At 40.1% G+C, this 24,215-nt stretch overlaps 1 protein-coding gene across 3 annotated transcripts; it reads left to right on the forward strand.

The window, feature by feature from the left end:
- Positions 1–1,323: 1,323 nt before the first annotated feature.
- On the forward strand, positions 1,324–23,809 carry LOC133132354 (dehydrogenase/reductase SDR family member 13-like). Of its 3 annotated transcripts, XM_061247736.1 has the most exons (8): positions 1,324–1,463; positions 7,976–8,094; positions 8,178–8,301; positions 11,559–11,885; positions 12,696–12,925; positions 17,374–17,492; positions 17,576–17,699; positions 21,309–21,442. In XM_061247736.1, exons 1-7 carry the CDS (start codon positions 1,337–1,339, stop codon positions 17,604–17,606), a joined length of 1,077 nt encoding a protein of 358 aa, XP_061103720.1. In that variant the 5' UTR covers positions 1,324–1,336; the 3' UTR covers positions 17,607–17,699; positions 21,309–21,442. The 3 variants fall into 3 exon arrangements, with proteins under 3 accessions (XP_061103720.1, XP_061103722.1, XP_061103721.1); XM_061247738.1 differs by lacking the exons at positions 11,559–11,885; positions 12,696–12,925; positions 17,374–17,492; positions 17,576–17,699 and adding an exon at positions 22,451–23,809 and having other exon boundaries at positions 21,309–21,635; XM_061247737.1 differs by lacking the exons at positions 1,324–1,463; positions 7,976–8,094; positions 8,178–8,301; positions 11,559–11,885; positions 12,696–12,925 and adding exons at positions 12,957–14,018; positions 22,451–23,803 and having other exon boundaries at positions 21,309–21,635.
- The last annotated feature ends 406 nt before the right edge of the window (positions 23,810–24,215 follow it).

Consider the following 24,215-nt stretch of genomic DNA (forward strand, 5'->3'; position numbering starts at 1 on the left):
GTTGCTGAGAGGGCAGATAGGAGGATGGAGTGATCCACAGTGTTGAAGGCAGCAGAGAGATCTAGGGGTCTAGAACGTATGGCCACCCCACACTAGAAACACAGCAACAGAGTAAATGTATACCCCCTTTCATTTTCAAACAATTTATAGTTTTTGAGTTATCAGCTATGCAAATGAGCTGCTTGTGAATTGACATTCTATGGCAACGTATGGCCTCCCCACACTAGAAACACAGCAACAATTGCTCGGAACAGGATTTTGCACAAAGGACTGTAGAATATTAAAGATATGGGTCCAACTAACAAATGTATACCCCCTTTCATTTTGAAACAATTTATAGTTTTTGAGTTATCAGCTATGCAAATGAGCTGCTTGTGAATTGACAGTCAATAGCAACGTATGGCCACCCCACACTAGAAACACAGCAACAATTGCTCGGAACAGGATTTTGCAGAAAGGACTGTTTCATATTAAAGATAAGGGTCCAGCTAACAAATGTATACCCCCTTTCATTTTGAAACAATTTCTAGTTTTTGAGTTATGAGCTATGCAAATGAGCTGGGTGGCAACTGACAGTCAATAGCAACGTATGGCCACCCCGCACTAGAAACACAGCAACAATTGCTCGGAACAGGATTTTGCAGAAAGGACTGTTTCATATTAAAGATATGGGTCCAGCTAACAAATGTATACCCCCTTTCATTTTGAAACAATTTATAGTTTTTGAGTTATGGGCTATGCAAATGAGCTGGTCGTGAATTGACAGTCAATGGCATTGCATGCCCTTACCACACTGTAAATACAGCAACAATTGCTCGGAACATGATTTTAGATAATAAATGTATAATTTTATATATATTATACATAGATTTAATGTACGCCCCTTCATATTTGGCAACATTTTTTTCAAACAGTAAGCAGGTATGCAAATGAGCAGTTGAAATTGTACTTACCTCTAGGGTCTTTCAGCGAACTTATCCCTGGTTATGGGTATGCACTTTGTTGTACGTCGCTCTGGATAAGAGCGTCTGCCAAATGCCAATAATGTAATGTAATGTAATGTATTGAACCGACAGGGTCAAGCAATTTATGCTTGGCCTACAATATAGTCACTAGTCAAATAGCAAGCTAGTTGCTTGCTGACTTTTATAAGTTCTATCAGCAATGAATTTAAACAATGGTAATTATGTGAGGAAGCGCAGCAAACGCGGTAACTATGTTCTCATTATTTAACGTTACTCAGCAGCTCTTAATTTGACGGAAAATCACAGAAAGTTGAAACCGGAATTTCTGTACAGGAAGTCTAATTGTTGCCAACTTCACGGAGCTTGCTACCATGTATACCAGTCTGCTTATCACGGGGATAGTTGTAGGGGTATATTTAATTGTGTACAATACTTTCATTAAAAGACTGAGGTGTAAGAGTTCTGCTCAATTGCACGGGAAGACTGTGATCGTAACTGGTGAGCCTATGCCATTACTTTTCAGTTTACCAGAGAAAAACTGATCATGATCGTTGCAGTGTGTTGCAATAGGATTGCTGTGCCGAATGCGGGGTGAATGCGTGCGGGTGATTTGTGTGTGAACGACGTGGAGGTGGATCTGTGGGTGTTTAACAATAGAATAAAACACCGCAGCAATTACACGAGACATACAAATTACATTAAAAAAATAAAATAATTCTTTGAACGTGCATGAGGAGAGTGAATTTGTGTGTACTTTGCCAGTCAAAAGTTTCGACACACCTTGCCTTTTTCTGGATTTTTTGATTTTGTAATCAAGCAATTCATTTGTGGTCAAAGTGCAGATTCTCATATTTTATTAAACCATGTTTGATAAATTTCAATGTTTGAGACAATTTAACATAAAGTCAAATAAAATAGTCATGTTTTGTATTTGGTTGCATATCCATTGCATAGCATGACCTATCACCACCACCAGAGTCTGGATATCTTGTTCTCAGGTTGTCCTACAAGCGATACTATAACTCTTTCCATTTGAATGGATCTCTATGGGAATTGGGGGCGGGACTAGATTCAGCTGTAAATTATGCTGATACAGTATAGAACACATCTGTTGGCTAAATGGCTTTATGTCATCAAGGGTCCAAGGTATCAGGTAACATCTTTTTTTTAAATTTATTTACCACTACCATTACAGCCATTTGTAATTAATGTCAATAATCTGACAAAAAACTAAGGAATCTCATTCCACTTTTCCATGCACATTACTAATATAAATGGTTATCTTATCCAGTAATGGGTTATTTCAGACAAGCACACAAGCGCTAAACTTAATCGCCAATACCGATGCTCTCAAAATACCAGATATCAGCCCAATTGATTATAGATCTGCATCGTGGTTACCACATTCCTCTTCAAAACTGCTGCAAATTTTGCTTGTCTGCCACCAGCACATGGTCTTTTCTCAACCCTACAGTAACCCTATAGTGTACAGCAGTGGAGGCTGGTGACTTCCAGAATTGAGGAGGCCATTTTTTTCCGCTTGCTCACTTCACTCGCGATGGAATGTTCCCTGTTCTCTTATCTGTCTTTGTGCTGGCCAAAGGCATACTATTTGGAGTGTAAGCTACAGTCAGAAAGTTCTGGCTGATGAAATTCATTGTGCAGAGCTTAGCCTTGTGCCTTCCTGAAGAAATGACATTGCTGTAAGTCTATGAGCCTGCCTGATAATTAAGCTGAGAAATTACATTTGGATGTAATATAAATGCCAAGTGAACATGTGTAAAAGGCAGGAATTTTAATTATGTAGTTAAAAACAATTTTGTTTAGCTTACATTTTTCATTCTTCTACAGCTTCAACATGTAATCACCAATTTAATCAAGTTTAGCATATAAAAAAGATAAGATAACACTTTCTTTATCATATGTAGTTTTATTCAATATATTTAATATAAAATATGTAAAAATATGGTTCCAGTTGGCTTTATCTAACGTTAACGTTATCCACTAGAGGGCAGCACTCTATTCGTATTTAGAGTGAATTTCCTCACAGAGCAACAATTCGGTAATTTGATATGGAAGATTATTAAATTGACTTGTAATAAAACGAAATGGACTACATTAAAAATAAAACTGTTCAATAAATCCCAAATGGTGTCTAACATGACCTATTGAATGTCATTCTCACTCCCTAGTATCTGGAATCTGCATATCTCCAGCCCAAGATCTCAAATTGCGCTAGAATCTCGCCGACTTCCGAGGTAGTTTTAAGCAAAAGTGTTTGGCCAAATGAGCTATAAACTCCAGGGATGATAGCCAGGGGTGTTCTCTAAATTTCCTGAAAAGCACAAGTTGATACGACACTCGTAGCCACTATGGCGAGTGTTTGTTTGACTGAAGTGACTAGCGAATTCTCAAAATGGCTTCTGTGTTGAATAGGAAAGGAAAGGACAGTTGATTCCAAATGAACCAGTAGCATGTGATTGGACGAACAAAATGTCAATCTTTCAGCCCTGGACACAATGCATGGTGAGGCCAGGCCTCCGTTGCCCACCCATTTCCAGTGATCTGGCCAATCACATATTGGCATGAAAAAAAATGCATTACATTGACTTCTATGAAAAGCGAATTTCCGAGGGGAGGCCTGGCCTCCCTTAATACAAACTGATAGGGAAATCTGGCCTGTTGCTTTACAATTGCAATATTGGGTTTTAGCCATGGGAAAATTTAGATTTATGAACAAAACTAAAATAATATGAATATAAAAAATAAAAAATATGTTTTTTGTTAAAATAAATAAATAAAATAAATATATTTATTGTTTTTTTTAAATCTCTCTCTTCTCTCAAATTATTGGGGAGGCCAGGCCTCCTCCACCTCTATGGAGGAGCCTCCAATGGTGTTGTAGGGAAAAATTCACAGAACGAAAGATCTCCCTCCTAAAAGCATGATAACCAATCACAAGTCAAAATCAGACTCCACCTTAGTGAGCAGGCTGGTTCCTCCAAAACTCTCGACGATGTGTGCTAAAAGTTTATCAATATATCTGTATTAAAGTATGATATGTACCCTGTATAGTTTCAAACTGATTAACTGCTAAATTGTGCTAGGATTACACAGTGAGCCCAGCCAGCTGGCAGGGGGGGGGGCCGTCTTGAACTGTGTAGACCAAACTGTCAAGGACACGGGCAGAGCAAGATATGACTATACAGCTGATTTCTCCGGGACTCTCGATGTTTTATGCCAGGAGTGTATCTATTTGACCTAGAACATTAATTATAGCTGAGCTTATGAAAACGCAAGAAACCACAGTGAAAACTGTTGAAATGAGAGCAAAGAATGCTACGTACATTTATTCCCTTAGAAGAGAATAATTAATCAAATGTTTAGTATGTCTGTATATTAGAAAAGTATATTAGAAGTGAATATTAATGAAATGTTTAGTTTGTCTGTATATTTTCAATGATTACTGCTGCTTAGTTTGTCTTATAAAAGCGAAAGATACAGAGTGACGTGTATGGATGACGTGTTAGAGGGAGGGCATCCAGAACTTTATGAGGTCTGGTAGTTTGCCAAGAGCAGGTGCGGGGTGAAGTGAGGACACGTAGTTGGCAGAATGCCCTGAACTTTGTACAGAGTTGGCAGAGCATAAGGACCGTTGGCAATTTGCCACAATGACGTTGTGGGAGGAGCGTTGGGAGGAGTTACGATAAGAAAAGTGTGGGTGATTTGCCAGAATGCGGTTTGAGGAGGAGTTGTAGGTGGAGTAACTGTGTATAAAATGGGTGTACAAATGCCAGTCGGGGTTCAGTTCTGGAGAGCTGATCCGGCTTTATGCACGTGTGCTAATAAAGTCTGATTTTCCTGAAGATCTTGCTGCCTGGTGTCGTCTTTTCCCTCGCGAAGATGTTTTTCGACAAATTGAAGATTTGGACTCTGTCGTTTCATAGACACGACAGTGTACAGTAAAAATTATTTCCCATGATAGCAGTAGTACGTAATGTAAACACAATGCGAAAGAAAGCTGTATGTACAGCATTAGATGCACAGTGCAGTCCGTAAGTATTTGCACAGTGGTATAATTCTGACCAGAGTTGTGCCAATGACAGTCAAGGGAGCCATTATGAGCCGTCAGGGACGTAGGCCCAACAATAGGCTTGCCAAAACAAACTTTGGAACATCATCAAGAAGAGAGAGAGAGAGAGCACCGTATGTTTGCCTTGGATCATTGCCTTGCTGTGGGATGAAGCACTGTCCAGTGGGGTTGGCGGTATTTGATTGACCTTGAGCAGATACTTCTGTACAGTTCAGACTGCATTCTGCTGCTGCTGTCAGCAGTTACATGACCAATGAAGGCAAGTGAGCCAGCACCTGTGGCAGCCATACACGCCCAACCTGCAGTATAACACCCAATTCACCAGGTTTCACAGATGAGGGGGATGCTTTGGTTTTTGGGCAATTCCTTTTAGCCTCCACACTTGTTCATGTCATCACTCTGATACAAGTCAATCTTGGTTTCTCTTGTCCAGCTCACAGCTAACATACTCGCCCAAAGGGGACCGAAAGTATTTGGACATTTGGCTTCTAAACTTTTCTGATTAGGCAGGTGTATTCAATTTCTTCTGTAGTACAGGTATAAGGCTGAAGCCGGACATCCTGCAATAAGATTGCTTTGCATCGCTCTGGCCTCCAACAATCCATTGCTTGTGGGTGTATTTGTCTTCTTTATACCAATAGCAGTGGCGCACTGTCAAATGTAGAAAACGCCTTCAGTTACCTAAGCAGATTATTACTGTCAACCTGTTTCCAACACCTTTTTGATTATCAATCAATCAATTAAATAACTGAATTACAAATGTCAAATGATATAGCAATTGTGTGTCTGTTTTCATTGTGTCATAAAACCGTGGAACATTCAATATATAGGCCTAGTCTACATTATGTAGTGCTGGCTAGCACGCAAAAAACGCAAAATTGAGCAGTTTCCTACCCTACTCAACCCGTCTCGTTTATTTAGGTAGATTAATATTCAAACACGGCGGCACAGATGGTGCAGTGGGTAGCACTGCCACCTCGCAGCAAGGAGGTCCTGGGTTCGAATCCCCGTCTGCCGGGGCCTCTTTGTGCGGAGTTTGCATGTTCTCCCCGTGTTTGTGTGGGTCTCCTCTGGGTACTCCGGTTTCCTCCCACAGTCCAAAAACATGTAGGTTAGGCTGATTGGAGAGTCTAAATTGCCCATAGGTATGAGTGTGTGAGTGAATGGTGTTTGTGCCCTGTGATGGACTGGCGACCTGTCCAGGGTGTATTCCTGCCTTTCGCCCAATGTATGCTGGGATAGGCTCCAGCCCCCCTGCGACCCTGTTCGGGAAAAGCGGGTTCAGCTAATGGATGGATGGAATATTCAAACATATTTTCTGAATAATCAAGACCATTATGTAGCCTAAAATGATTGAGAAATTATCATGACAAGGTGGTACTAGATTTTTTAACAAATATGGCAGTAATCAGAATAATAAGCCTATAGCAAAGAAATCCGGTGGCACTCCATTTAGTGAAACTGATTTCTGGAGCACATACAGCGGCTTTAAATCAAACAAATCTTACGAAAATCTTAATAATTTTTCTTTATTTCAAAATTCGTTATAATTTGATATCAGTTTTTGAAAAGTTTATATCATGTTTTAGAATTTTGATACATTTTCAGAAATTTGATATCCATTTTCTGAAATTTGATTTCAAATTTTGTGTTCCGGTCAGGGAGGAAAGATTGTTTATAACTAGCTATTATGTCGGCTAGTTGGTTAGCTATCAGCTAGTGAGCCAGTATAATACAAGCAAGCATAAGTAATCAGAACACCCTACCAAACCAAACCCATAGAGTGATGCAATTGCCACAAATGAACCGTTTGCAAAGCATGACTAGTGTTAGCTTAGGTCTTTGGTCAGTGCGTAAAAGAGAGCACCTGTTTTTTGGGAATGCCATGGTTTCCGGCTTGGAAAGCATTCAGAATCTAGTCTTGATTCTTGGGTTTTGATTGTCTTTGGAGTCTTTTACCATTTATCAACACGAGGACCAGAGCTATGCCAACATTAAAGAAACTATTATGAGGCTGAGAAATAAGAAAAAACAAACTGTCATAGACATTGGCCAAACAATAGGTTTACCATTTTTTTGCTTCGTACCTCACATAAAGTAAATGAGCCTATGCAACTGAACAGATTACTCTATAGTTAGAAAAGCTTGAGAATATTGTGTGCAAAAGACCGTCAGTCGAAATCTATCAGTGTATGCATTTGTATTAATTGTTTTTCAAACCATGTTTTCAATGTGATGGTTATGTGAAGAGTGAAGAGACTTGTGTGAAGAGAACCATAAATCATTAAGAGTTCATTGAATGCATTTGACGTTTATTGCATTTGCAGTCTGAGACTGCAGTTTGCCAACAATGCATCCAAACAATGGAGAAAAAACTCAAGTTGCCCCTGGCCTGTTCCCTCCTTAGTTGCTCAGCCTGGGTGTTTTCAGCCTTATTTCAGCCTAAATTCAGCTAAAGGCTCTTGCTATTCTTTTTGCACAGGTCTAATCCTTTTGTAGTTTCTTTGTCTCTGTGTTTTTTAATCACCAATGCTCCATTTTGTCATTATATCATATGTTTTCCCTGCTTCCTGTGTTTGCTTCTCTGCACTGGGTCCCATACCTCAGTTCCAAGTACACATTTCATTCATTCAGTGTAGCACACTTGTTTATTACATGATTTGGTTAGTGCGCTAGGGTTTATGTTTGTGGCTGATTGTGTCATTTGTGGTTTATTTTGGCTATTTTCTCTCTGTCGGATGAGATTATTTCAATATTCATGTTCTGTTCTGCTCAGACAGTGTTATGGGAATTCTTATTTTTGTACTCCTGAGCTGTCAAAACTGCTTTCGCCACTGCATTGGGGACAGTTGCAGGTTTATACCCTGCCATCATTGACTGCTGACCCTTGAATTAACAGTTAAGATGTGTCTTTCAGGGGCCAACACAGGTATTGGGAAGGCCACAGCCCTGGACTTGGCCAAAAGAGGGGCAAGGGTCATCCTGGCCTGCCGAAATCAGCAGAGAGCAGAAGCTGCTGCCCTTGACATTAAGAGGGTGAGAAGTCAATTATTCTGCCTTTTTTAGTTACTGAGCCCAGGTACATTTGCCATTCTCTAAGTTCCACCCCTGTTCTTCAGGAAAGTGGGAATGATGAGGTGGTGTACATGAATCTGGACCTGGGGAGCCTGCAGTCTGTGCGCTCCTTCACTCAGACCTTCCTGAAGACAGAACCAAGACTGGACCTGCTCATCAACAATGCAGGTGACACCAGGTTTTGTACAAGAGTATATGTTAGATAGATAGATAGATAGATACCGTAAATCCTCAAATTGTGTCCGGGATTCTATTTGAAGCCGGGCCTCGGATAATAGCCGGGGGCGTGGTCGATTCGGACAAATAAAGGCCGGCCCCCAAATACAAGCCGGGGTAATATTGCCTACCAGTAGGGCTATCAGTTCATGAGCACTAGAAGACATTGTTTCGATTTAACTCAATGAAATAAAAGAGCTCTTCTTAATATTTTATATTGTTGGTTGGTTTAATACTGTTGCCAATGAAAAGTCGTTGTCCTACACCATGAGTCTCCAATACCTTGCTCTCAAGCTACCAGTCGCTTGCCGCCCCCTTCTGAGTAGCTTGCCAAAGGCTGAAGCAGTACACATTTAAACACAATTGTTGCCGCGAGGCATTCCAGCCTACGAATTTAATAAAAAGTAAATCAGGCAAAATTAAAAATGAACTCAATTTAGGCTACTTGGCTACGCAATAAGGTTTCCATGTATTTACAGCACAGCGCACGTTCAATGAATGAATGAAAGCGGCTGCCTTGGCTCGCACTAAACAGACGGGTGGAAATCCTGACACTCTTTCAACTACATAAAGCTTAACAGTGAACCATCAAATACCCCCCAGATTTCAGTGCCCATCAGTCCCAAAATTTAGCAATAGAATCAAACAGTCCAAAAGTCAATTAAATCCCAAACCAAAGCAAAAATATTTTGATAGCCTACCGGTATGCTGCTCCAAACGAAACGTATGTCTCACAATAAAATGCACTTTAGGAAAAAAAGATCCTGAAGAATAAAATTCTACAACCGATGCCTAAGAAGAAATAAAGGCCTGCCTCGAATACAAGCCTGCCCCAAATAAAGGCCTGTGCTTTGTGTAGCCTAAGTAAATAAGACCCCGGCCACAATTTGAGGATTAACGGTAGTTCTTTATTCATGAAGCACTTCATTAGAGATTAGTCAGAAGTAATTTTTTGAAAATAAAAAATTTATGAATCAGCGTAAACACATTTTTTTTTATTTTTTGAAAATAAAAATGTACTTGCCGCAAAATAACTTTTTGGGAGAAACATCTGCCTTATCCTCATCATCCATCATGCAGTTTTAACGCCGAAGGGTGGTCACAAAAAATATTGATTTGATTCAGTTTTTAACTATTCTGCCGAATTACTAAAATGTATAGTACGTTTATTTAGGACCTTTCATTAAATTATTTTTGAAAGAATCTTATCTGTACAGAATGTTATACAGGTCCCTAAGACTTTTGCACAGTACTGTAGGTCTGGTCTGGATGTGTCATTTATAGTCATTTTGAGACTTCTTGATCCCAAGATGCAACCAGTCTCTTCAATTCTTGCTGGGACAGGCGTAGAATAGTCTTTGTCTCTTATGGGCTGACTGACATACCTTGTTGAAATTGGCTTTGCCTGTTGGGGGAGGAGCTAACAAATCCAAACAAGAGAGTGGTTTTAGTGGTGAAGTGAACCTGACCTCTAAATGGTAAAACGTTAAACATGACACATTTCTTCCAATTTTAAAGCAAGATTATTTTTTATTTGTGTCAAAATAATTTAAAAAAGGAAAACGGGCCCTGTGCCAAAGTTTGGGAACCCAGTCAGTTAGTACTTTGTAACTCTTCCTTGGGAAACTATAAGAGGTTGTAAACACTTTACTTTTGGAATTTTCCCCCATTCGTCCTGGCAGAACACCTCAGAAATATTATTTGGCGTCCTTGCATGTTCACCATCTTTGAGATCTCTCCACAGATTTTAAATAATATTAGTCTGGGGACTGTGGTGGCCATTCCAAAACCCTTATCTGTCTTTCCTAGAGGTACTTCATGTTTGATTTCGAAGTATACTTTGGATCATTGTCTTGCTGGAATACCCAAACGCTCTTCAACTTCAATGTCTGGACTGATCTTTGAACATTAGCCTCTCGAATTTATTGATATTTGCTGGAATCCATTCTTCCTTCCACTCACACAATATTTCCTGTGCCCCCAGCTGCCACACAACCCCAATGCATAATGGATCCACCTCCATGCTTCACAGTGGGCAAGGTGTTCTCCTCTTCTCTTCTTGTCTAAAATGTCTATTTTAGTTTTGTCAGTCCAAAGCACATTTTTCCCACAAGGCTTCAGGCTTCTCAATGTTTTCCTTTGCAACTCAGTCATGTAGGTCTTTATTGTTTAAAGTATGTTGTATTGCTGTCCTGTGAACAGCTAGACCCGTTTTTGCAGCTTCTTTGCATTGATGTGTGAGTTCGTCTGAGCATTTCTCACCAGGTCTCGGGCCATTTTATCTGAAGTCTTCCTTGGTCTTCCAGACCTGGCCTTGACTTCAACTTTTCCATTTATCTTCCATTTTCCATTTTTCAATAGGTAGTTTGAAACATTGAGAGAGTGTTTTGTAGCCTTCTCCCTCTCAGTGAACCATCTTCATTCTGAAATCCTTGGACAGTACGTTTCGAGGAACCCATGGTTGTTAACACCAGACAGAACGGCCACTGCAGTTGCATACATTAGAAAGCATGGAGAATAAAAAGTTCAGCCCTGGAATTATACTCACCTCAGACTCATTGAAGCCCAAAAGAGTAAATCGGCCTTAGTAAGTAACCAAGAATAAGCCAAAAGGGTTCCCCAACTTTTGCACAGATCCCTTTTTAAGGAAAATGAAAATAAAAAGCAATCTTGCTTTAAAGTTGACAGAAAGGTCTCATGTTTTACTGATGTACCATTTACAGGTCAGGTTTGCTTTCGATCACATACATATTAATTGTAACAGACATGAAACTTTGATTTTTGCACCCCACTGTACATGTTTTTCCCATGCTGATAGATGACAGATTTTGCATGCATGTTACCTCATGTTTGTACCCCAGTGAAACGGGAAGTGATGGAATGACACACCAGTTCTTTTCGACTTCTATGTTTGAACGTAACATATAGATTATCATCTGTGTTGTTTACTAAATACAGCATTTTCCTTCATTTTTATCGTATATTTATCCAATCATTCTGAAGCCTGGATGTTTGTAAGGAAATTCTAGTTCAGGATATTTGCCTCTGGTAATACAGTACCTTGCTCAAGAGTCCAAACATAGTGACTTGTTCTGGGCTTTGGCATTGTTTTTGCAGGCTCAGGTGTTAAATCATTATGCCACACTGCTGTGTGCTGTGTGAATGTTCTGTGTTAGCATTGATGGAAATTTATTGCATCCCTGGTACAGGTATCTCCCTGCATGGAAGGACCGAGGATGGCTTTGGTATGATCTTTGGTGTCAATCACCTTGGTCACTTCCTGTTAACTCTTCTGCTGCTGGAGCGTCTGAAGGAGTCTGACTCAAGCAGAGTGGTGAATGTGTCCTCCGGAAGTCACAGATATGGCGCCATTGATTTCAACTACCTGAGCACCCATAAAGACCTTGGTGTGGGGGACACGCCGACCCAGAAATTCAAGTTGTACAGCCACAGCAAACTGTGCAATGTGCTCTTTACTCATGAGTTGGCCAAGAGACTGCAAGGAACCAGTGTCACCTGCTACAGTGTGCGTCCAGGTCAGTGTGCACTCGACACCATGGTCGAACATCATCGGACACCTTGTGAACCGGAAACCATTAGGTTACAACATCGGATGCATTACATGTGTTTCCAGTGCTTAATTCTCACTGTGCATAAATATAATTCTGAATTTAGGGTACGATTAATGGTTGTCTGAAATGTTAGTGTGGTCTGCCAGTTGTGCAGACTAGAAGTATACTGTCTCCAGTCATATTTGTGCATGTGAAAAACATAAAACAACACCAAGTGCAGACTGTTACAGCAGTCATTGAGCCAAAATGGCGAGTGAATGAGGAAGAGAGGTATAATGTTGGATGACTGGTGTAGGGTCCTCTCACGGGCTGCAAAATAACGTAGGTATTTTACACTCCCCGTAACCTGACGCAACAAATTCCGATGGCACTCCTAGAATCAACTTCTTAAACCTTTTGCTAGGCTCTTTTGTGCATGAATTAAAGATGACTTTTGGTACCCTAAAATTGTGGGGACTATGAATAACAATCGCTACAGTTCCTACACTGTTCAACCAATATTGATGTAAAAAACCTCAGATTGAAGCTAAAGGTCTGCACTACATAGTGATATTGGTTTATGTCAATTGTTTGTTTGGTGAAATAGAGTGAAAATAACAAATATGGACTGCATTTTATGTGGTTCACGAGCATTACCTTCTCTTTCTGAATCTGTTTCTACTCTTTCATTTTGTTTTGGGCCAAACAAATGTATTTTTTAAAGAGTATTGTTTGGAGCTTTAGATAATTTGTATGCTTGGTAGAGAGCCTCACCACAGATTTTCTGTTCCACAGGATTCGTCAGAACGGAAATAGCTCGCCATGCCACAATATGGTGGAAGATCCTCTTGGGTCCTGTAGTCCTCCTGTTCGCTGTAGACCCAGATTCTGGAGCCCAGACCACTCTGCACTGTGCCCTCCAGGAGGGCATTGAGCCGCTGAGTGGGTGTTACTTCTCCAACTGTGCTGTCGTGGATCTTCTCCCCAAGGCCAAGGATGATGCAGTGGCCAGAAAGCTGTGGGAAGTGAGTGAGAGACTGAGCGGACTGTGCTGAGAGAAAATCAACACCTGCCTTTCTGCAGTCCTGAAAAACATGATGGCCACAGATTGGAAAAATTATATTGTAAATGGTTGGCATTTATATAGCACCTTTATCCAAAGCGCCGTACAATTGATGCTTCTCATCCACCCATTCACACACTGACAGCGATTGGCTGCCATGCAAGGCGCCGACCAGCTCATCAGGAGCATTTGGGGGTTAGGTGTCTTGCTCAGGGACACTTCAACACAGCCCAGGTGGGGGATCGAACCGGCAACCCTCCGACTGCCAGACAACTGCTCTTACCCCTTGTGCCCATGAGTGCTTCATGAGAGTTTGGAAATATAATTTTATATTAAGACTTCAGTTAATTAATTTGTATTCATTTTAATTATTCTAAGTAATGGGAGTATATCATTTTTATTTATCTGTTAAACTTTTCATTGATGTTATCATGCTAATTAAAATTATAGAAAAAAATGACAGAAGCAGGATATGATTATGTAATCTTTCTTAATTTATTCTTAGAAAAAATAGTACTTAAATAAAAGTTTGTATCATTACAATTTTCAAGTAGAATAGTTTATATTTTTAGGAAAACTGTACCTGGATTATAGTTTAATTCCATTATATGGTACTTGTTGGTACTTTTATTTTGAAATTGTAGACCTTTCTTATTGTCGCTAGCTTCACACTGCCTGTATCGAATATCGAATGGACCTGACTAGTCAATGCTGGTCTTGTAGTTCCTTAGCTCGGAAGAGTATTGATTTTGTGCTGAACACAACTCGTTAATTTTCTTACCTAGTTTTTAGTACAACAAATTTATCAAATGGCAATCTTCTGTATACGGTGAACAGAGAGTTTTCCTAACATTCAAGGGTGAATAATAATTATTGTAGATATAGGCTAAAAAACGTAGCAGCTCATCTCAGCTGTGTGCATGCTACCATGTATACCAGTCTGCTTATCACGGGGATAGTTGTAGGGGTATATTTAATTGTGTACAATACTTTCATTAAAAGACTGAGGTGTAAGAGTTCTGTTCAATTGCACGGGAAGACTGTGATCGTAACTGGTGAGTTTATGCAATTACTTTTAAGTTTACCAGAGAAAAACTGATCATGATGGTTGCAGTGTGTAGCAATAGGATTGCTGTGCCGATAGTACCTGTTGTTCCGGGGGACAATTGAGGTGTAACGCTAAATTGGAACAGGCTGTGCACACGTGAACCTGTAAGTTGTAAGCTGTGTCTTGATATCATAATAAACCGCAAGTTCTAAGTAAGCAATTGTCAATGCTTTAACCGTCCATTCTGTATGGTTGCTATTAGAATAGAAATGGGACAGAATGAAACAGTGGATCATCAATAAATAAATAATAAAGACATATTTTGACTTTCCAAGACATGTCAAACATTTGGGGTCGCACATGGCATGACAAATTATTTAATTAAATTTCATTTAACAACCAAAGAAAACCTCATCGGTCATGTTTTTGTGGTCATGTGTTTAATTATTTTTAGGAGTTTGGGAAAAAATTGTTTTGGTGTTTTGGATACTAAAATTTAGGTTACATTTTTGTATAATACGATACAAATTGTCACAATCTGCTTAAACGTAATGATCGTTAAATGAGTTTCAAAAGCACATCGGAAAAGTTTTGTTTTGCCTCTCTACATTGGTTTGCGCAATTTAACTTCAGTCGCCCTATGTCGCTCCGCCTTGATGGGATGTACGACTTTTTGTGTTTTAATTTTAATTTCTTCGCTGTAGCTACTCTTCTCATTGTGTGTACCAACACAATTTAACAGCAAGCGAAACTCAATCCAAAGCAGAAGAATCAGGATTCATCTTAGTTTGCGTCTTTAATAAGATGCCGGGATGCATTCATGAATTGCGAGTAAAACTAAAATAATATGGCGACGTCAGGTAAATTGGGCTACTTTTTGGCTTATCGCCAGCTCACAGCTAACATAGTCGCCGAAAGGGGACCGAAAGTATTTGGACATTTGGCTTCTAAGCTGTTTCTGATTAGACAGGTGTATTCAATTTCTTCTGTAGTGCAGGTATAAGGCTGAAGCCGGACATCCTGCAATAAGATTGCTTTGCATCGTTCTGGCCTCCCACAATCCATTGCTTGTGGGTGTATTTGTCTTCTTCATACCAATAGCAGTGGCGCACTGTCAAATGTAGAAAACGCCTTCAGTTACCTAAGCAGATTATTACTTTAAACCTGTTTCCAAAACCTTTTTGATTATCAATCAATCAATTAAATAACTGAATTACAAATGTCTAATGATATAGCAATTGCGTGTCTGTTTTCATTGTGTCATAAAACCGTGGAACATTCAATATATAGGCCTAGCCTACATTATGTAGTGCTGGCTGGTACGCAAAAAACGCAAAATTGAGCAGTATCCTACCCTACTCAACCCGTTTCGTTTATTTAGGTAGATTAATATTCAAACACGGCGGCACGGATGGTGCAGTGGGTAGCACTGCAACCTCACAGCAAGGAGGTCCTGGGTTTGAATCCCCTTCTGCCGGGGCCTCTTTGTGCGGAGTTTGCATGTTCTCCCCGTGTCTGTGTGGGTCTCCTCCGGGTACTCTGGTTTCCTCCCACAGTCCTAAGACATGTAGGTTAGGCTGATTGGAGAGTCTAAATTGCACATGGGTATGAGTGTGTGAGTGAATGGTGTTTGTGCCCTGTGATGGACTGGCGACCTGTCCAGGGTGTATTCCTGCCTTTCGCCCAATGTATGCTGGGATAGGCTCCAGCCCCCCTGCGACCCTGTTCGGGACAAGCGGGTTCAGATAATGGATGGATGGAATATTCAAACATATTTTCAGAATAATCAAGACCATTATGTAGCCGAAAATGATTGAGAAATGATCATGACAAGGTGGTACTAGATTTTTTAACAAATATGGCAGTAATCAGAATAATAAGCCTATAGCAAAGAAATCCGGTGGCACTCCATTTAGTGAAACTGATTTCTGGAGCACATACAGCGGCTTTAAATCAAACAAATTTATGAAAATCTTAATAATTTTTCTTTATTTCAAAATTTGTTATCATTTGATATCAGTTTTCGAAAAGTTTATATCAAGTTTTAGAATTTTGATACATTTTCAGAAATTTGATATCCATTTACAGAAATTTGATTTCAAAATTTGTGTTCCGGTCAAGGAGGAAAGATTGTTTATAACTAGCTATTATGTTGGCTAGTTGGTTAGCTATCAGCTAGTGAGCCAGTATAATACTAGCAAGCATAAGTAATCAGAACACCCTACCAAACCAAACCCATAGAGTGATGCAATTGCCACAAATGAACCGTTCGCAAAGCATGACTAGTGTTAGCTTAGGTCTTTGGTCAGTGCGTAAAAGAGAGCACCTGTTTTTTGGGAATGCCATGGTTTCAGGCTTCAAAAGCATTCAGAATCTAGTCTTGATTCTTGGGTTTTGATTGTCTTTGGAGTCTTTTACCATTCATCAACACGAGGACCAGAGCTATGCCAACATTAAAGAAACTATTATGAGGCTGAGAAATAAGAAAAAACAAACTGCCATAGACATTGGCCAAACAATAGGTTTACAATTTTTTTGCTTCGTATATTAGCCTATGCAACTGAACAGATTACTCTATAGTTAGAAAAGCTTGAGAATATTGTGTGCAAAAGACCGTAAGTCGAAATCTATCAGTGTATGCATTTGTATTAATTGTTTTTCAAACCATGTTTTCAATGTGATGGTTATGTGAAGAGTGAAGAGACTTGTGTGAAGAGAACCATAAATCATTAAGAGTTCATTGAATGCATTTGACGTTTATTGCATTTGCAGTCTGAGACTGCAGTTTGCCAACAATGCATCCAAACAATGGAGAAAAAACTCAAGTTGCCCCTGGCCTGTTCCCTCCTTAGTTGCTCAGCCTGGGTGTTTTCAGCCTTGTTTCAGCCTAAATTCAGCTAAAGGCTCTTGCTATTCTTTTTGCACAGGTCTAATCCTTTTGTAGTTTCTTTGTCTCTGTGTTTTTTAATCACCAATGCTCCATTTTGTCATTATATCATATGTTTTCCCTGCTTCCTGTGTTTGCTTCTCTGCACTGGGTCCCATACCTCAGTTCCAAGTACACATTTCATTCATTCAGTATAGCACACTTGTTTATTACATGATTTGGTTAGTGCGCTAGGGTTTATGTTTGTGACTAATTGAGTCATTTTCGGTTTATTTTGGCTATTTTCTCTCTGTCGGATGAGATTATTTCAATATTCATGTTCTGTTCTGCTCAGACAGTGTTATGGGAATTCTTATTTTTGTACTCCTGAGCTGTCAAAACTGCTTTCGCCACTGCATTGGGGACAGTTGCAGGTTTATACCCTGCCATCATTGACTGCTGACCCTTGAATTAACAGTTAAGATGTGTCTTTCAGGGGCCAACACAGGTATTGGGAAGGCCACAGCCCTGGACTTGGCCAAAAGAGGGGCAAGGGTCATCCTGGCCTGCCGAAATCAGCAGAGAGCAGAAGCTGCTGCCCTTGACATTAAGAGGGTGAGAAGTCAATTATTCTGCCTTTTTTAGTTACTGAGCCCAGGTACATTTGCCATTCTTTAAGTTCCACCCCTGTTCTTCAGGAAAGTGGGAATGATGAGGTGGTGTACATGAATCTGGACCTGGGGAGCCTGCAGTCTGTGCGCTCCTTCACTCAGACCTTCCTAAAGACAGAACCAAGGCTGGACCTGCTCATCAACAATGCAGGTGACACCAGGTTTTGTACAAGAGTATATGTTAGATAGATAGATAGATAGATACTGTAAATCCTCAAATTGTGTCTGGGATTCTATTTGAAGCCGGGCCTCGGATAATAGCCAGGGGCGTGGTCGATTCGGACAAATAAAGGCCGGCCCCCAAATACAAGCCGGGGTAATATTGCCTACCAGTAGGGCTATCAGTCCATGAGCACTAGAAGACATTGTTTCGATGTAACTCAATGAAATAAAAGAGCTCTTCTTAATATTTTATATTGTTGGTTGGTTTAATACTGTCGTTGTCCTACACCATGGGTCTCCAATACGTTGCTCTCAAGCTACCAGTCGCTTGCCGCCCCCTTCTGAGTAGCTTGCCAAAGGCTGAAGCAGTATACATTTAAACACAATTGTTGCCGCGAGGCATTCCAGCCTACGAATTTAAGAAAAAGTAAATCAGGCAAAATTAAAAATGAACTCAATTTAGGCTGCTTGGCTATGCAATAAGGTTTCCATTTATTTACAGCACAGCGCACGTTCAATGAATGAATGAAAGCGGCTGCCTTGGCTCGCAATAAACAGACGGGTGGAAATCCCGACACTCTTTCAACTACATAAAGCTTAACAGTGAACCATCAAATACCCCCCAGATTTCAGTGCCGATCAGTCCCAAAATTTAGCAATAGAATCAAACAGTCCAAAAGTCAATTAAATCCCAAACCAAAGCGAAAATCTTTTGATAGCCTACCGGTATGCTGCTCCAAACGAAACGTATTCACTTTAGGAAAAAAAGAATAAAATTCTACAACCGATGCCTAAGAAGAAATAAAGGCCTGCCTGGAATACAAGCCTGCCCCAAATAAAGGCCTGTGCTTTGTGCAGCCTAAGTAAATAAGACCCCGGCCACAATTTGAGGATTAATTTTTTGAAAATAAAAAATGAATGAATCAGCGTAAATAAAAATGTACTTGCCGCAAAATAACTTTTTGGGAGAAACATCTGCCTTATCCTCATCATCCTTTGTATTCCTAGAGACTACAGAAATTGCCAATCCAACCTGCGCAATATGCATGAATGTCTATGCTAATAAAAAGAGTTAATTTGATTGGATATACACACACCTCACTTATAATATATTGAGCATATTCAAGCCCCTTTTCCACCTGCCCACGCACCGTGAATCAACTTCGCACATCACAGTGGCGGAGGCACCTGGTGAGGTGAGTGCCGTACAGGGTGCGCCCCTCGATTGACTTCGTAAAATGGCATCTCATATGACCAGAGCACGCTATTCCAGTTGTAATTCTAATGAGGTTTGGCAAACTGCAGAGGCGTGTTTTTTTTTTTTTTGTGCTCAGTAAGGGTAAGCAAGTCTTCATGCCATGCTTCAGTTTGTTGGTCTTGGTTTGTACAGTGCTGTGACTTAGGCACCCTAGACTTCCCTGCTGATTGTCTTATAGAACTGCAGGACAGCGTTGGCTATCTCAGAGAGGTGATGCAGTTTTAACGCCGAAGGGTGGTCACAAAAAATATAGATTTGATTCAGTTTTTAACTGTTCTGCCGAATTACTAAAATGTATAGTACGTTTATTTAGGACCTTTCATTGAATTATTTTTGAAAGAATCTTATCTGTACAGAATGTTATACAGGTGCCTAAGACTTTTGCACAGTACTGTAGGTCTGGTCTGGATGTGTCATTTATAGTCATTTTGAGACTTCTTGACCCCAAGATGCAACCAGTCTCTTCAATTCTTGCTGGGACAGGCGTAGAATAGTCTTTGTCTCTTATGGGCTGACTGACATACCTTGTTGAAATTGGCTTTGCCTGTTGGGGGAGGAGCTAACAAATCCAAACAAGAGAGTGGTTTTAGTGTTGAAGTGAACCTGACCTCTAAATGGTAAAACGTTAAACATGACACATTTCATCCAATTTTAAAGCAAGATAATTTTTTATTTGTGTCAAAATAATTTAAAAAAGGAAAACGGGCCCTGTGCCAAAGTTTGGGAACCCAGTCAGTTAGTACTTTGTAACTCCTCCTTGGGAAACTATAAGAGGTTGTAAACACTTTACTTTTGGAATTTTCCCCCATTCTTCCTGGCAGAACACCTCAGAAATATTATTTGGCGTCCTTGCATGTTCACCATCTTTGAGATCCACAGATTTTAAATAATATTAGTCTGGGGACTGTGGTGGCCATTCCAAAACCCCTGTCTTTCCTAGAGGTACTTCATGTTTGATTTCGAAGTATACTTTGGATCATTATCTTGCTGGAATACCCAAACGCTCTTCAACTTCAATGTCTGGACTGATCTTTGAACATCAGCCTCTAGAATTTATTGATATTTGCTGGAATCCATTCTTCCTTCCACTCACACAATATTTCCTGTGCCCCCAGCTGCCACACAACCCCAAAGCATAATGGATCCACCTTCATGCTTCACAGTGGGCAAGGTGTTCTTCTCTTCTCTTCTTGTCTAAAATGTCTATTTTGGTTTCGTCAGTCCAAAGCACATTTTTCCCACAAGGCTTCAGGCTTCTCAATGTTTTCCTTTGCAACTCAGTCATGTAGGTCTTTATTGTTTAAAGTATGTTGTATTGCTGTCCTGTGAACAGCTAGACCCGTTTTTGCAGCTTCTTTGCATTGATGTGTGAGTTCGTCTGAGCATTTCTCACCAGGTCTCGGCCATTTTATCTGAAGTCTTCCTTGGTCTTCCAGACCTGGCTTTGACTTCAACTTTTCCATTTATCTTCCATTTTCCATTTTTCAATAGGTAGTTTGAAACATTGAGAGAGTGTTTTGTAGCCTTCTCCCTCTCAGTGAACCATCTTCATTCTGAAATCCTTGGACAGTACGTTTCGAGGAACCCATGGTTGTTAACACCAGACAGAACAGCCACTGCAGTTGCATATATTAGAAAGCATGGAGAATAAAAAGTTCAGCCCTGAAATTATACTCACCTCAGACTCATTGAAGCCCAAAAGAGTAAATCGGCCTTAGTAAGTAACAAAGAATAAGCCAAAAGGGTTCCCCAACTTTTGCAAAGATCCCTTTTTAAGGAAAATGAAAATAAAAAGCAATCTTGCTTTAAAGTTGACAGAAAGGTCTCATGTTTTACTGATGTACCATTTACAGGTCAGGTTTGCTTTCGATCACATACATATTAATTGTAACAGACATGAAACTTTGATTTTTGCACCCCAATGTACATGTTTTTCCCATGCTGATAGATGACAGATTTTGCATGCATATTACCTCATGTTTGTACCCCAGTGAAACGGGAAGTGATGGAATGACACACCAGTTCTTTTCGACTTCTATGTTTGAACGTAATATATAGATTATCGTCTGTGTGGTTTACTAAATACAGCCTTTTCCTTCATTTTTATCGTATATTTATCCAATAATTCTGAAGCCTGGATGTTTGTAAAGGAAATTCTAGTTCAGGATATTTGCCTCTGGTAATACAGTACCTTGCTCAAGAGTCCAAACATAGTGACTTGTTCTGGGCTTTGGCATTGATTTTTACAGGCTCAGGTGTTAAATCATTATGCCACACTGCTGTGTGCTGTGTGAATGTTCTGTGTTAACATAGTTGGAATTTATTTAATCCCTGGTACAGGTATCTTCCTGCATGGAAGGACCGAGGATGGCTTTGGTATGATCTTTGGTGTCAATCACCTTGGTCACTTCCTGTTAACTCTTCTGCTGCTGGAGCGTCTGAAGAAGTCTGGCTCAAGCAGAGTGGTGAATGTGTCCTCCGGAGCTCACAGATATGGCGCCATTGATTTCAACTACCTGAGCACCCATAAAGACCTTGGTGTGGGGGACACGCCGACCCAGAAATTCAAGTTGTACAGCCACAGCAAACTGTGCAATGTGCTCTTTACTCATGAGTTGGCCAAGAGACTGCAAGGAACCAGTGTCACCTGCTACAGTGTGCATCCAGGTCAGTGTGCACTCGACACCATGGTCGAACATCATCGGACACCTTGTGAACCGGAAACCATTAGGTTACAACATCGGATGCATTACATGTGTTTCCAGTGCTTAATTCTCACTGTGCATAAATATAATTCTGAATTTAGGGTACGATTAATGGTTGTCTGAAATGTTAGTGTGGTCTGCCAGTTGTGCAGACTAGAAGTATACTGTCTCCAGTCATATTTGTGCATGTGAAAAACATAAAACAACACCAAGTGCAGACTGTTACAGCAGTCATTGAGCCAAAATGGCGAGTGAATGAGGAAGAGAGGTATAATGTTGGATGACTGGTGTAGGGTCCTCGCACGGGCTGCAAAATAACGTAGGTATTTTACACTCCCCGTAACCTGACGCAACAAATTCCGATGGCACTCCTAGAATCAACTTCTTAAACCTTTTGCTAGGCTCTTTTGTGCATGAATTAAAGATGACTTGGTACCCTAAAATTGTGGGGACTATGAATAACAATCGCTACAGTTCCTACACTGTTCAACCAATATTGATGTAAAAAACCTCAAATTGAAGCTAAAGGTCTGCACTACATAGTGATATTGGTTTATGTCAATTGTTTGTTTGGTGAAATAGAGTGAAAATAACAAATATGGACTACATTTTATGTGGTTCACGAGCATTACCTTCTCTTCTGAATTTTTTTATCTGTTTCTACTCTTTCATTTTGTTTTGGGCCAAACAAGTGTATTTTTTAAAGGGTATTGTTTGGAGCTTTAGATAATTTGTATGCTTGGTAGAGAGCCTCACCACAGGTTTTCTGTTCCACAGGATTCGTCAGAACGGAAATAGCTCGCGATGCCACAATATGGTGGAAGATCCTCTTCGGTCCTTTAGTCCTCCTGTTCACTGTAGACCCAGATTCTGGAGCCCAGACCACTCTGCACTGTGCCCTCCAGGAGGGCATTGAGCCGCTGAGTGGGTGTTACTTCTCCGACTGTGCCGTGGTGGATCTTCTCCCCAAGGCCAAGGATGATGCAGTGGCCAGAAAGCTGTGGGAAGTGAGTGAGAGACTGAGCGGCCTGTGCTGAGACTGCCTTTCTGCACTCCTGAAACACAAGGATTGGAAAATGCATTTTCTACCTACGAGTTTGGCAAGATTTTATGTCAGGGGTCTACAACCACCCTGGTCACAGTTGCAGAGTGTTCTGGTTTTTGCTGGCCCACACAAACTGCTGTTTTTCGGAGCTGTTTGTAAAACGATTTCCCACGTGACATGCATAATTATCAGATGACATTGCCAAATATTAACACAGAGCTGTCCACAGGACGTGGAGGGAGAGGGGAATTGGTCGGGTTTGGGACTATTCAAAAAACCAATGTGCCTGCTCTTTGTGAATGTTTTTTTGGCGTTTTAGATCCCAAAACCAGGAGGAGAATGCTGATGCATGTGGGCCTTTAATAGGTCATTAATCGAGCTTATTGCACTATTAGCTTATCTTACCTAGTTTCCTGGGTCTTGATATTTTGCTGATGGTAAAAACAAAACATGCAGACCCCATGGGCATCCAGGATCAGGGTTGCAGGCCCCTACCTAAGCAGAATATGTTAAAAAAAACATTTAAAAAAAAGTAATTGTGATTAACATGCTACCAAATTAAAATGTACATGGAAATTAGGCTGTTGCTCTACCTAGGTAAGACTGTATTTGTCCTATTTGGTTCCTAGAATAGGTCAGGCAAGGAGACCGAACTTGCCATAACAACTGGATGGCTATCTGTTACATCTAAACCCTCTGTTAAGTATCTATGTATCCGAATTTGGCTTCCTCCATGGTCTGCTCCGTCTTTGACTGAGCACAACTACAGTATACATTGAATCACTGGCATAGTTTGGCCTTGTGGGGAGGGCTCATTTATACAGCTTCAGTGGATTAGGAAATTAGGAAATTTTTAGATACCTTTCTGTCTAACCTGTCTAACATGATGTTAAAATTGTATGTGTATTTTTATTTTAAATGTTATTATTCATAATTTGTCTAATATCATTTCCAATGCACATAACACACTCACTCAATGATGTACTGTAAGTTTATTTAAAGTCCACCTTTAATGCTTAAATCATCAAACACCTGTTTCCACTTTTTCATTTTATTCCTGACACTGCTTTTTTTGTTTTATACAAATATCTTGTTCTTAATGTCAAATAAATCAAATCTAATAATAAATAAAAAGTATTTATTTTGTCATCCTTTTATGAGCTGGCCTGTTGTGGGAGTAATGCGACTTTAATATTGCTGCATTTTGATGACCTGCACATTATTTACTCAAACCACTACTTCTTTCAGCTTTAGTCTTAATTTGTCAGAATGGCCATGTCAAAAGTATTTAAAGTATGGAGTGATACTAGGAGTCAAGATCAAAATAAGTCGTAGCTGTAATGATGCAATAATTTGAATAAGTAAATAAAAGAAATGCTATTTGATACATTTTACTGATTTTCACTATTCAACATATCAACCTTACATTTCCAAGAACACAAAGGGCCTCATTTATCAAACGTGTGCTGAATTAATTTCACCGTAAATTGTTCGGAA

Source organism: Conger conger, chromosome 7 (assembly GCF_963514075.1).
Source record: "Conger conger chromosome 7, fConCon1.1, whole genome shotgun sequence".
Taxonomy (NCBI): Eukaryota; Metazoa; Chordata; class Actinopteri; order Anguilliformes; family Congridae; genus Conger; species Conger conger.